This window comes from Oryctolagus cuniculus, chromosome 18 (assembly GCF_051225735.1).
Source record: "Oryctolagus cuniculus isolate XC-2025 breed Fujian yellow rabbit chromosome 18, ASM5122573v1, whole genome shotgun sequence".
Taxonomy (NCBI): Eukaryota; Metazoa; Chordata; class Mammalia; order Lagomorpha; family Leporidae; genus Oryctolagus; species Oryctolagus cuniculus.
Genome location: NC_142884.1, coordinates 8,636,689 through 8,649,849, shown reverse-complemented (window position 1 = coordinate 8,649,849; position 13,161 = coordinate 8,636,689). Strand labels below are relative to the sequence as shown.

General features: G+C 68.0%; 1 protein-coding gene across 8 annotated transcripts in view; it reads left to right on the top strand.

Annotated features, from left to right (window-relative positions):
- MYH14 (myosin heavy chain 14) overlaps window positions 1–13,161 on the top strand; it is a 71,320-nt gene that overhangs the window by 50,773 nt on the left and 7,386 nt on the right. For all 8 annotated transcript variants that reach the window (XM_070063012.2, XM_070063010.2, XM_070063011.2 and 5 more), the window contains 10 exons: window positions 9–180; window positions 1,513–1,725; window positions 2,353–2,497; window positions 3,629–3,835; window positions 6,483–6,587; window positions 6,673–6,825; window positions 7,791–8,039; window positions 8,913–9,125; window positions 9,963–10,175; window positions 11,402–11,563. In XM_070063012.2, coding sequence (XP_069919113.2) covers window positions 9–180; window positions 1,513–1,725; window positions 2,353–2,497; window positions 3,629–3,835; window positions 6,483–6,587; window positions 6,673–6,825; window positions 7,791–8,039; window positions 8,913–9,125; window positions 9,963–10,175; window positions 11,402–11,563 — 1,832 coding nt within the window. The remainder of the gene's footprint in view (window positions 1–8; window positions 181–1,512; window positions 1,726–2,352; window positions 2,498–3,628; window positions 3,836–6,482; window positions 6,588–6,672; window positions 6,826–7,790; window positions 8,040–8,912; window positions 9,126–9,962; window positions 10,176–11,401; window positions 11,564–13,161) is intronic.

Here is a 13,161-nt window from a genome sequence, read left to right as displayed (position 1 = left end):
CCCCGCAGACCGCCTGCGGAGGGAGGAGAAGGGCCGTCAGGAGCTGGAGAAGCTGAAGCGGCGGCTGGACGGCGAGAGCTCGGAGCTGCAGGAGCAGGTGCTGGAGCAGCAGCAGCGGGCGGAGGAGCTGCGGGCCCAGCTGGGCCGTAAGGAGGAGGAGCTGCAGGCCGCGCTGGCCAGGTGCGGCGGGCGGCCGGGGCGCCGGGGGCGGGCCCGGGGTGCCGGGGGCGGGGCGGGGGGCGGGGCGGGGGCGGGTGGCCGGGGCGCCAGGGGCGGGGCGGGGGGCGGGGCGCCGGGGGGCGAGGCTGGGGCGTCCACCGGGTCCAGGGGAAAGTGCAGGCGCCCAGCAGGGGGAAGCCCCGCGGCTCCCGCGCTGCGCCCCAGAGCCAGCGCAGTTGTAATTGTGTCAGGATCAACGGGCGCCTGCTGTGTGCCCAGGAGGCACTCGGTGTCCAGTGCTGTGACGCCCTGTGCCCCCTGCAGCCACGATGCCCTTGGCTTTGGGTACAGCTCCGCTTCAGACACGTCACAGGTGGGAAGATGCCCGCCTGAGTCGGTGATACTCTGTGTTGGGTGTGTGAGTTAGGAACATGCACTCTCAGTCTAACTTCTGGATTCAGTCCCGACTCCTCCCCTTCCCGGCCACATGGTCTCACCCAGGCGACACCATCGCTCTGGCCTCAGTCTTCATCTGTGAAATGGGGCGACCACAGAAGGGGTGCATCCAACTGTGGGCAGAGGCTAAGCCCCTATAAAGGCTAGAAATACATTTTAATTTTTATTGATTGTTTTGAGAGAGCTGTTCCAAGTGCAAGTTAACCCCTCGGATGCCTGCAGCGGCCGGGGCTGGGCTGGGCCGAGCCGGGAACCAGCTCAGCCCAGGTCTCCCACGGCATTGGCAGGGACCCAGCTCCTGGAGCCCGGGTCTCAGGCCCTGGTGCTGACCCAGCAGTCGCTCGCTGCCCCGGGCCCAGTCCCAGCCACCTCTACCCCACGCTCTGCCTAGCCCACACCTGCGCACCTTTCTCGCTCCCCGTGTTTTCCCAGCGGGGGCTGGGCTCAGTTGCACCCTCTGTTAGACCCAGAGGCTGAGCCACTGGGCGGGGCAGGGGTGGAGAGAGGCGGCCGCCCAGGCCTGGTGGCCCCTGAGCCGTTACCCCCAGCTCAGCGCCGTTTGCGCTGACACCAGGGCTGTGAGGAGAGGCTGTGGGCTCGGCCCAACCGTGCCCTCCTCTCAGGCGCCTTCCCCACGCTGGGCCTCGGTTCTTCACCCGGCACCAGCAAGAACCAAGGGGCTGCCTGAGGCCAGGGCCCAGTGGGCGTTTCCCGCGTGAGGAAGTCGGTGTCGGTCCCACTTCACAGCTGAGGAAACTGAGGCGCACAGTGTTGAAGTCTCGGGCCCAAGGGCAGAGCGGGGATCGGAGCCCAGGAATGCCCCCCGCAAAGCCGGCCCCCGCCTCTCCGTCCCTGGCGCCCACCTGCCCTGAACCGCCTCCTGGTTCTCACCCCCAGGGCAGAGGACGAGGGCGGGGCCCGGGCCCAGCTGCTCAAATCCCTGCGGGAGGCGCAGGCCGGACTGGCGGAAGCCCAGGAGGACCTGGAGGCCGAGCGCGCGGCCAGGGCCAAGGCGGAGAAGCAGCGCCGGGACCTGGGGGAGGAGCTGGAGGCGCTGCGGGGCGAGCTGGAGGACACCCTGGACTCCACCAACGCGCAGCTGGAGCTCAGGTAAGGACGCAGCCAGTGCGCGGCGTGGGACCTGCAGAGCGGGCGCCGGGAGCGGGCTGGGGGCGGGGCCGGGAGGATGGGGCGGGGCTGGGGAGAGGGAGGGGCGGGGTCGGAGGAAAGAGGGGGCGGGGCCAAGGATAGGACGGGCCAGGGAGACGGCTTGGGGAGAGAGGGGCGGGGCCATGGAGAGGGAGGGCGGGGCCCGGGAGACGACAGGAGAGGATCAGGAGCGAGTCCAAGTCCTCACCGAGGCTTAGCCGAAAGTTTGCTGAGCACCAGCTCCAGGCCACGCTGGGCAGAGCGGAGTCAGACAGGCGTTACCGTCAGGGGCTTCCAGTCTCAGGGGGAGCAGACAGGGCCGGTCCAGGGCACTGCGGGTGATGCGTGAGCGCGCCCAGCCACGGCCAGGGCAGCGGATGCAGGACACTGCCCCGAGGGGCCTCTCGGGGTTTGGAGATGAGCATGAGCTCACCCTCAAAGCCGCTGCCCTCTCCCGACATCACTGCCCAGCGCCCTGGGAGAGGAGAGGGAGGGGAGCCAGGAGGCACGGCCCGCTGCGGGGGGCTCTCCGCAGTCCCCGCCTTCCCTGCTCTGGAAGTTTCCCCTCTCGCCCCCCCTCCATGGCAGGTCAAAGAGGGAGCAGGAGGTGACGGAGCTGAAGAAGACGCTGGAAGAGGAGACGCGTCTGCACGAGCTGGCCGTGCAGGAGCTCAGGCAGCGCCATGGCCAGGCGCTGGGGGAGCTGGCGGAGCAGCTGGAGCAGGCCCGCCGGGTGAGTGTGGGGCGGGGCTGGGGCGGGGCTGGGGAGCTGGAGCAGGCCCGCGGGTGCGTGTGGGGCGGGGCTGGGGCGGGGCTGGGGCGGAGCTGGGGAGCTGGAGCAGGCCCGCCGGGTGCGTGTGGGCCGGGGCGGGGCCGGCGCCTCGCGGGAGGCGTGGCCTTGGGGCGGGGCTGGAGCAGGTGCCTCTGCAGGAGGCGTGGCTTTGGGGCGGGGTAGGGGCAAGCACCTCTGCAGGAGGCGTACCCAGGGAGGAACTTGTGCGGGAGGCGGAGCCGCTGGGGGGGGCTATGGGGCGGGTCCAGGGCAGGCGCCTGGAGGAGGCATGGCCTTGGGACAGGGCCGTGGCAGGCACTTCTGCGGAGGGCGTGGCCTTGGGGCGGGGCCTGGGCAGGTGCTTCTGCAGGAGGAGGGGTTGGAGGTGGGGCCGGAGCAGGCGCCTCTGGCTGGTTCCAGGCCGGCAGGTCTCCCTGGGGCTTTCCTCAGCCATGCACGTCCCCATCCACCTTTATGGAGTGTGTACTGTGCTTTAGGAAGGGTGCTGGGGTCCCAGCCGTAGACACAGCCCCGAGTCCTGCCCTCCCTCAGTGGGAGAGGGGGAAGCACGCCGTCTACAGACAAGCGTGAAGTAGTGGGTGCTGTGGGAAGACAAGGATCCGGGCGGGGATCAGAGTGCTGAGTCGGGCTGTGATTGCAACCAGGCCCTGGGGGGTTCTGGGAGGAGGTGACGTCTGAGTGGGGGACTCTGGGAGGAGGTGATGTCTGAGTAGACCAGGCCCTGGGGGGCTCTGGGAGGAGGTGACATCTGAGTGGGGGGCTCTGGGAGGAGGTGACGTCTGAGTGGGGGGCTCTGGGAGGAGGTGACGTCTGAGTGGGGGACTCTGGGAGGAGGTGACGTCTGAGTAGACCAGGCCCTGGGGGACTCTGGGAGGAGGTGACGTCTGAGTGGGGGACTCTGGGAGGAGGTGACGTCTGAGTAAAACAGTGAGGGAGGTGAGGGGTGGGGGCCTGGGCATCAGGGGAGCTGTGTTCCAGGCCACCGCAGACAGCCAGTGCAAAGGCCCTGGGGCAGGAGTGTGTCTGGCCTGGGGTGGGAGGGCTCAGACCTCTGTCTCCCTCCCCTGCCAGGGCAAGGGTGCCTGGGAGAAGACCCGGCTGGCTCTGGAAGCCGAGGTGTCTGAGCTGCGGGCGGAGCTGGGCAGCCTGCAGACCGCTCGTCAGGAGGGTGAGCAGCGCAGGCGTCGCCTGGAGTCACAGCTGCAGGAAGTGCAGGGCCGGGCCGGCGACGGGGAGCGGGCACGCGTGGAGGCCGCGGAAAAGCTGCAGCGGGCCCAGGTGAGCGGGTGGGGGTGGGGAGGGCCCCCATCTCTGGGCAGCTGTCTGAGCTATGGTCACCTTGACAATGAGTAGCTGGTGGCTGGGGTGGGGGAGGAGTGCCCCCATCTCTGGGCTGCTGTCTGGGCCATGGCCACCTTGACCATGAGTAGCTGGTGGCTGGGGGGGGGGGGAGTGCCCCCCATCTCTGGGCTGCTGTCTGGGCCATGGCCACCTTGACCATGAGTAGCTGGTGGCCGGGGGCAGGGGGGAGTGCCCCCATCTCTGGGCTGCTGTCTGGGCCATGGCCACCTTGACCATGAGTAGCTGGTGGCTGGGGTGGGGGAGGGAGTGCCCCCATCTCTGGGCTGCTGTCTGGGCCATGGCCACCTTGACCATGAGTAGCTGGTGGCTGGGGGGGAGGAGTGCCCCCCATCTCTGGGCTGCTGTCTGGGCCATGGCCACCTTGACCATGAGTAGCTGGTGGCCGGGGGCAGGGGGGAGTGCCCCCATCTCTGGGCTGCTGTCTGGGCCATGGCCACCTTGACCATGAGTAGCTGGTGGCCGGGGGCAGGGGGGAGTGCCCCCATCTCTGGGCTGCTGTCTGGGCCATGGCCACCTTGACCATGAGTAGCTGGTGGCTGGGGTGGGGGAGGGAGTGCCCCCATCTCTGGGCTGCTGTCTGGGCCATGGCCACCTTGACCATGAGTAGCTGGTGGCTGGGGGGGGGGAGTGCCCCCCATCTCTGGGCTGCTGTCTGGGCCATGGCCACCTTGACCATGAGTAGCTGGTGGCCGGGGGCAGGGGGGAGTGCCCCCATCTCTGGGCTGCTGTCTGGGCCATGGCCACCTTGACCATGAGTAGCTGGTGGCTGGGGTGGGGGAGGGAGTGCCCCCATCTCTGGGCTGCTGTCTGGGCCATGGCCACCTTGACCATGAGTAGCTGGTGGCCAGGGGCGGGGGGGAGTGCCCCCATCTCTGGGCTGCTGTCTGGGCCATGGCCACCTTGACCATGAGTAGCTGGTGGCTGGGGTGGGGGAGGAGTGCCCCCATCTCTGGGCTGCTGTCTGGGCCATGGCCACCTTGACCATGAGTAGCTGGTGGCTGGGGTGGGGGAGGGAGTACCCCCATCTCTGGGCTGCTGTCTGGGCCATGGCCACCTTGACCATGAGTAGCTGGTGGCCAGGGGCGGGGGGGGGAGTGCCCCCATCTCTGGGCTGCTGTCTGGGCCATGGCCACCTTGACCATGAGTAGCTGGTGGCTGGGGTGGGGGAGGAGTGCCCCCATCTCTGGGCTGCTGTCTGGGCTATGGCCACCTTGACCATGAGTAGCTGCTGCATGCCAAACACTCTTTGTAGAGCAGAGCTGATAGTGTTCCCATTTTACACACGGGGAAACTGAGACCCAGGGAAATAAAGTTGCCTGCCTAAGGTCACTCAGAGCTGAAACTCAAAACTGAGGGCCACTCCGGCGTCCCTTTGGCCCTCAGCCCCGTCACAGCCCAGTCTCTCCTGTGTCTGTCCTGGCTTCTACTAGTTCATGGTCTGATAAGAAAATCCTGGGGTAGAACTCTGAACTGCATTGGGGCACTCTCCTACTGTCACTAGTCAAAGAAAAGTAGGTGTTGCCGTGGATTCCTTCCGAGAGGAGGAGCATGGTGGGGGCAAGAGGTGCGGAGTCACCACACAGACCCCGGGAGTCGATGAAAGCAGGCCAGAAACGAACAGCCACAGACTCGTTTATTTCAGTTGGTGCAGCAGCTTAAATAGCCAAGGCAGCCAATCCGGTCAAGGGGTGGTTTATGCCCTAACCAATCACAGCCTGTTGTCAGGCAGACTCTGTTGCCAGCGGCCATCTTGGCATGGCCTTCTCATTCCACCACATTTCTATTTTTATTCTTTTTAAATATTTACTTGAAAGAGTTAGAGAGAGGGAGAGATAGAGGTCTTCCATCTGCTGGTTCACTCTCCAGATGGCCGCAACGGCCAGAGCTGGGCCCATCCGAAGCCAGGAGCTTCTTCTGGGTCTCCCAAGTGGGTGCAGGGGCCCAAGGACTTGGGCCATCTTCCACTGCTTTCCCAGGTGCATTAGCAGGGAGCTGGGTGGGCAGTGGAGCAGACGAGACGGGAACGGGTGTCCATAGAGGATGCCAGTGCCACAGGTGGTGGCTTTACTCACTACACCACGGCCCCAGAAAAGCAGGTTTTAAAAATTCATGGTGTTTTGTGTTCGGCCCAATGATCTATGGTGTTCATGACTGAGAATACAGACAAGCAGAGAGCCAATGAGAGAGTGAGTTTTAACCCACTGTCTCTCCAGGGGGCTCCACTGTTACTGTCTTTACAATACGTGTTAGGGAGAAGGGGCCCACGTGCTTGAGCCATCATCCGCCGTCCCCTAGCGCACACGTTAGCAGGGGGCCGGAATGGGAAGCAGAGCAGGATTCTGCCTCCTGCCTGCTGTGCCAGGCTCCGCCCACGACGGCTCTGCGCGGACGGTCCACGTCCAGGAGCGGCTCGCTGGGTCCCGGGTCCCGGGCCGCTCTGTGTGTTTCCCGCGGCGGCTGTGCCACTTTACACTCACACCTGGTGGGGACTGGGGCCGGGCTGGGCGGAGGCTGCGCGCGGCGTGGGGGTGGGGGGACCTCACCCAGCCGCTCCGCCCCACAGGCTGAGCTGGAGACCGTGTCCGGCGCGCTGAGCGAGGCCGAGTCCAGAGCCATCAAGCTGAGCAAGGAGCTGAGCAGCACGGAAGCCCAGCTGCACGACGCCCAGGTGACCCGGCCTGCCTTGACCCCGCGGCAACCCCCCCGCATCCTTCTCCCCACTGCACCTGACCTCCACCGCCCCCCACCCCCAGGAGCTGATGCAGGAGGAGACCAGGGCCAAGCTGGCCCTGGGGTCCCGGGTCCGAGCCATGGAGGCCGAGGCGGCCGGGCTGCGGGAGCAGCTGGAGGAGGAGGCCGCTGCCCGGGAGCGGGTGGCCCGCGAGCTGCAGGCGGCCCAGGCCCAGGTGAGCCACCCCCGCGGCGCCTGCAGGGCACCGCAGCCCAGCGCCCTGCCCAGCGACGGGCCCGGGTCAGTCCCCCGCACGCCCTCCTCGCCTCCGGATTCCCTCACCGCCCATGCGCCAGCCCAGCCCTGCGGCCCTGGACTCTACCTTGTTCCACACTGCCCGTCCACCCGGCCCCAGCCCCGGCCCCAGCCCCCCGCTCCTGCCTGGACCGGTCTCTGTCCCCCATGCAGCTCGTCCCCTGTGCACTCTGCCTGTCCCCAGAGCTGCCCTCCAGTGCTGGCTGCCCCCTGGTGGCTGCCCGGTTCCTGACTCTGCCCGGCAGCAGAGGCCTGTGCCCTCTGGTCCCCCCTTGCCCTCAGCTGCGTCCACGCCCCCCTCGGGCCTCGCTCCCCACCTCACTCAGAGAACCCCTTTCCTTCTTCTGGACTTAACACCCATCTCCCCCACTCTCAGACATCTTCTCCCCTCCCCCTCCCCTCCCTCCCAACTCCAGTCACCTGGGGCTGTGGCTCTGTGAGCCCCTTCCGGGTGGAACCCCGTGGGTTAGGCCTGGGTCGCCAGCACAGAGCCTGTGCACAGTCAGCAGTGGGACGTGACTTTGAATGAATGAGTGACGGCGCCTCCAGCTGCTGAACTCCTATGTGTACCTGGAGACCCGTCTCAAATGCCCCCTCCTCTGGGACGCCTCTCCTAGTGTCCTAATCAGATCCTGGGCCCCTCCTGAGGAATCAATCCCATGATGCTCTGCTTCTTCTGCCTGAACCCGCAGCCCGCTAGCCCCTGCCCCCTGGGTGCACCCCAGGAAAGGGTGAAGAGCCGTGGCTCACGGTCCTGTCGGCCTCAGCCGTGCTCTGGGCAACTTCTTTCCCTGCCCAGGCCTCCGTCTCCTCCCCTGGGACACGGGGCCTGCCCGGCCCCCACCTGGGTCCCTCACAGCCCTCACTCTCCCTCCCCCCCCCCAGCTCTCAGACTGGCGGCGACGGCAGGAGGAGGAGGCAGGGGCCCTGGAGGCAGGGGAGGAGGCGCGGCGCAAGGCCGCCCGCGAGGCCGAGGCCCTGGCCCAGCGCCTGGCGGAAAAGACGGAGGCGGCGGAGCGGCTGGAGCGCGGGCGGCGGCGGCTGCAGCAGGAGCTGGACGACGCCACGGTGGACCTGGAGCAGCAGCGGCAGCTCGTGAGCACGCTGGAGAAGAAGCAGCGCAAGTTCGACCAGGTGCGTGCCTCGGTCTGCCCGGCTGGGAAGTGGGCGCGTGGCCGCGGCGAGGAGCAAGGCCTGCTCTCTCGGGCCTGGCCTGTGCCTGCTGTCCCGGCGTGATGACCCACGGTTAGCCCCGGCGCCACCTTTCACTTCCCGGGGGCGCTGGTTTGGGCGACGGTTTCGGGTGCCCCAGAGGCTGCCTTGGGGGTGCAGTGGAGGAATGCGTCTCACCTCTGCTGTTCCTGGGTGCTTCAGGCAAGCCGCTCTGACCGTCTCTGCCTCGGCCTGCCCATCTGGAAGGTGGGCGTACGAGCGAGGTGGAAGTCCCAGGACCCCAGAGCGAAACTCGGGCCGCCGCGAGAGGCTGGCATCCCGGGCTGGCCGCGGGCCTGGAGCAGAGGCCGCCGAGACTCCCCGCCTTGATTTGGGCACTGAGAAAGCGCAGGTGGGCGGGGCCCCGCTCTGCCCTCCGAGCTGGCCGAGCTCCCTGCGGTCCGGCTCCTGTTACAGTGGCTCCTGGCGGCTGGACAGGGAGACGCCGTCGTGAGTTTGTGTCCATCCAGCCTCGGTCACGGGGCTCCCTGCGGCTCTGACTCGGTGTTTCTGCTGTTTATCAATTTGGAGATTCTCAACCTTTTTTTAAAAAAAGATTTTTATTCGAGAGGTAGCGTTAAAGACAGAGAGAGAGAGAAGTCTTCCATCCGCTGGTTCACTCCTCCAATGGCCACAGCCGCCGGAGCTGTGCCGATCCGAAGCCAGGAGCTGTTTTTAAAGAAAGCAGGGCAGGCTGGAGTCTAAATGCGCGCCTGTGTGTGCTCGCCCACCACCGCCCCGTCCTCCGCCCGCGGTAGTTCCCGCGCCGCCAACCCGCCCCGTGCCCGCCCGCAGCTCCTGGCCGAGGAGAAGGCGGCTGTCCTGCGGGTGGTGGAGGACCGCGAGCGCGCCGAGGCCGAGGGCCGGGAGCGCGAGGCCCGCGCCCTGGCGCTGACGCGGGCGCTGGAGGAGGAGCAGGAGGCGCGCGCGGAGCTGGAGCGCCAGAACCGGGCGCTGCGGGCCGAGCTGGAGGCGCTGCTGAGCAGCAAGGACGACGTCGGCAAGAGCGTGAGCGTGGGGGCGGGGCGAGGGGCGTGGGAGGAGCCGTGGGGCGGGGCGAGGGTGTGGGCGGCACCATGGGGCGGGGCGAGGGGCGTGGGCAGGGGTGTGGGGCGGGGCGAGGGGCGTGGGAGGGGTTGTGGGAGGAGCCGTGGGAGGAGCTGTGGGGGCAGGACGTGGGAGGGGACGTGGGGCGTGGGCAGAGCCGTGGGGCGGGGCGAGGGGCGTGGGAGGAGCCATGGGGCAGGGTGAGGGGCGTGGGCAGAGCCGTGGGGCATGGGAGGGGACTTGGGAGCGGAGTGAGGGGCGTGGGCGGAGCTGTGGGAGGGGCGTGGGGGGAGTCGTGGGGGCGGGGTGTGGGAGGGGTGTGGGAGTATCCGTGGGAGGAGCTGTGGGGGCAGGACGTGGGAGGGGATGTGGGGCGTGGGAGGAGCCGTGGGCATGTGGGAGGAGCCGTGGGGTTGTGGGAGGAGCTGGATGACAAACAGGAGGCAGGCCGGGGGCCCTCCCGAGGCCGCAGGCAGACCCTGTCCATCGCCGCGGGTACTACGCGCATAGCCCCTGCCCTGCCATGCTCAGAGTCCGTCCCAGGGGCGGGCGTAGTGGGAGACCACGTGCACCCACTGTCACGGGACGGCTGACGAGGGCCAGGAGCGCGGGCTGAGTGTGAGAGCGCTCCTACAGCTTTCTTACACGGTGTGTCAGGATGATTGACACGTGCCAGTTCAAGAGCACAATGAATGAACTAGGATGGACACGTTGTCCTGCGCCTTCCCGACCGCTATCGAAGCATCTCCCCCGCCCAGGGCCCTAGCTCCGCGCCCAGCCCACTGTCCCTGCCGCCAGGTACACGAGCTGGAGCGAGCCCGCCGCGTGGCGGAGCAGGCGGCCACCGACCTGCGAACTCAGGTGACGGAACTGGAGGATGAGCTGACGGCGGCCGAGGACGCCAAGCTGCGCCTGGAGGTGACGGTGCAGGCGCTCAAGGCACAGCACGAGCGGGACCTGCAGGGCCGCGACGAGGCCGGCGAGGACCGGCGGAAGCAGCTAGCCAAGCAGGTGCAGCAGGGGCGCTGGGGGCCGGCAGTGGGGGTGAGCCGGGACTAGCCAGGCAGGTGCAGGCAGGGGCGCTGGGGGCTGGCAGCGGGGGTGAGCCGGGGCTAGCCAGGCAGGTGCAGCAGGGGGCACTGGGGGCCGGCAGTGGGGGTGAGCCGGGGCTAGCCAAGCAGGTGCAGCAGGGGCACTGGGGGCCGGCAGTGGGGGTGAGCCGGACTAGCCAGGCAGGTGCAGCAGGGGCGCTGGGGGCCGGCAGCGGGGGTGAGCCGGACTAGCCAGGCAGGTGCAGGAAGGGGGCGCTGGGGGGGTGAGCCGGGGCTAGCCAGGCAGGTGGACAAGGGGGCGCTGCGGGGGTGAGCCGGGGCTAGCCAGGCTGGTGCAGCAGGGGCACTGGGGGCCGGCAGCGGGGGTGAGCCGGACTAGCCAGGCAGGTGCAGGAAAGGGGCGCTGGGGGCCGGCAGCGGGGGTGAGCTGGGGCTAGCCAGGCAGGTGCAGGAAGGGGCGCTGCGGGGGTGAGCCGGGGCTAGCCAGACAGGTGCAGGCAGGGGCGCTGCGGGGGTGAGCCAGGTGGTCTCAGGGTCTCGCCCACGCACCCGCCGTGAACATAGCTGCACACTTCCTGCTGCTGGCCTAGCGACACACTCGCCATCCCCCAAACCCACCACCCACAGCCAACCCTCACCCACTAGGCCTCTGTGCACCCTGCCCTCCACCAACTCCCGCGTTCATTCAGGCCTGGGGTCGCTGCCGGCTCAGCTGCAGCACCCCCCCCCCGCTGCCTCCTGTCGTTGGCCCCCTCCACACGTCTCCACGTGGCTGCATAGGCCCGTAGCCCACTGCTTTCCCACGCTGACCATCTGCGGGGGACACTGCTGGGCGCAGTGCGTGGGGTCAGATGGACCCCTCCAACAGCCTCGGGCCGCCAGGGGGCGGCAGGCATTGGGACGGCAGGGAGGAGGCTCGGGCTGTCTCTGTCCACTCTGCCCCTCACCCAGCCACACATGAGTGTCAGGACTGCCCTGGGGGTGCTGGGAGCCCGGAGCCATGGGAGGGCTGCACACAGGCGCACAGAGACCCCCCTGGAACCCCTCGTGGGAATGGCCAGGAAGGGGACCTGCGAGAGGGGAGGAACCAAGCCTGCGCTGGCCGCGAGGACCGCACAGGGCCGGAGCAGGCCTCCAGGGCGGACGATCGCACGGAGCCCCTGACCGGCCCCTCGCCGCCCCCAGCTGCGAGACGCCGAGGTGGAGCGGGACGAGGAGCGCAAGCAGCGGGCGCTGGCCGTGGCCGCCCGCAAGAAGCTGGAGGCAGAGCTGGAGGAGCTGCGGGCGCAGACGGAGTCCGCGGGGCAGGGCAAGGAGGAGGCGGTGAAGCAGCTGCGCAAGATGCAGGTGCGGGGCGTGGCGGGGCAAGGAGGGGGCGTGGCGGGGCAAGGAGGCGGGGCGTGGGCGGGGCGTGGGCGGGGCGGGCGTGGTGTGGATGGGGCAGGGCAAGGAGGAGGGGGGTGGCGCGGCAGGGCAAGGAGGAGGCGGTGAAGCAGCTGCGCAAGATGCAGGTGCGGGGCGTGGCGGGGCAAGGAGGGGGCGTGGCGGGGCAAGGAGGCGGGGCGTGGGCAGGGCGGGCGTGGTGTGGATGGGGCAGGGCAAGGAGGAGGGGGGTGGCGGGGCAGGGCAAGGAGGAGGCGGTGAAGCAGCTGCGCAAGATGCAGGTGCGGGGCGTGGCGGGGCAAGGAGGCGGGGCGGGGGTGGGGCGGGGGCAGGGCAAGGCGGGGCAAGGAGGCGGGGCAGGGCGTGGTGGGCAGGGCAAGGAGGAGGCGGTGAAGCAGCTGCGCAGGATGCAGGTGTGGGGCGTGGCGGGGGCGGGGCAGGGCAAGGAGGGGGCGAGGCGGGGCGGGGGCAGGTAAGGAGGAGGGGCGTGGTGGGGCAAGGAGGCGTGGCGGGGGCAGGGCAAGGAGGAGTTGGTGAAGCAGCTGCGCCCTCCGGATGCAGGTGACGGGCGGGGCGGGGCGGGGGCGTGGATGGGGGCGGGGCGATGAAGCAGCGGCGCAGGGTGCAGGGGCGTGGCGGGGGCGGAGTGGGGCGGGAGGTGTCTGGGCGGGAGCCTCTGCCAGTCTGAGAGCCCCTTGGAGCCAAGCCCTCTGCCCCCGTGGGCCGCGTTCGCGCCTCTGGAGACATCGTGCCCCGGGTGCCCGCGTGCTTCCTTATGTTTTTATTCACTTTATTTAAACTGTTGAGTTTAAGAAATGTGACTGTATGGGGAGGAAGAGAGACGGAGCCGCCATCTGCTGGCTCACTCCTCGGATGCCCGCGTCTGCTAGAACCCGGCCGGGGCAGCGGGGCGCTGGGAGCTGCACCAGGCGTTCCACGTGGACGCAGGGCCCGGCTGCCCCCGGGTGGGCATGAGCACGGAGCCGGGTCAGACGTGGGCGCGGCACTCAAAGCCCGGCACTGAAACACGGGGTTGGCGTCTGAACCGCTAGGGCACAGGCCCTCCCCAAAATGCTGACGGCTTAGCGCACTTTCCTCATTTCACTTTGTTGTTTTGTTTTTGGGATTTATTTATTTATTTGAAAAGCAGAGTTATGAACAGGCAGAGGAAGGGTGGAGAGAGAGAGAGAGAGAGAGAGGTCTTCCATCCGCTGGTTCACTCCCCAGTGACTGCAACGGCCAGAGCTGTGCTGATCCAAAGCCAGGAGCCAGGAGCTTCTTCTGGGTCTCCCACGTGGGTGCAGGGGCCCAAGGACCTGGGCCATCTTCCACTGCTTTCCCAGGCCACAGCAGAGAGCTGGATGGGAAGTGGAGCAGGCGGGACTCAAACCCGCGCCCATATGGGATGCCGGCACTGCAGTTGGCAGCTTTACCCACTGCGCCACAGCGCTGGCCCCTCATTTTGTTTTTTGAAATGAAAATACCTTGATAGGTTTTTTTAGTGTTGAAAGTAATAATACCTGTTTTTTAAATTATGCATTGCTTATATGTGTTGGAAATAC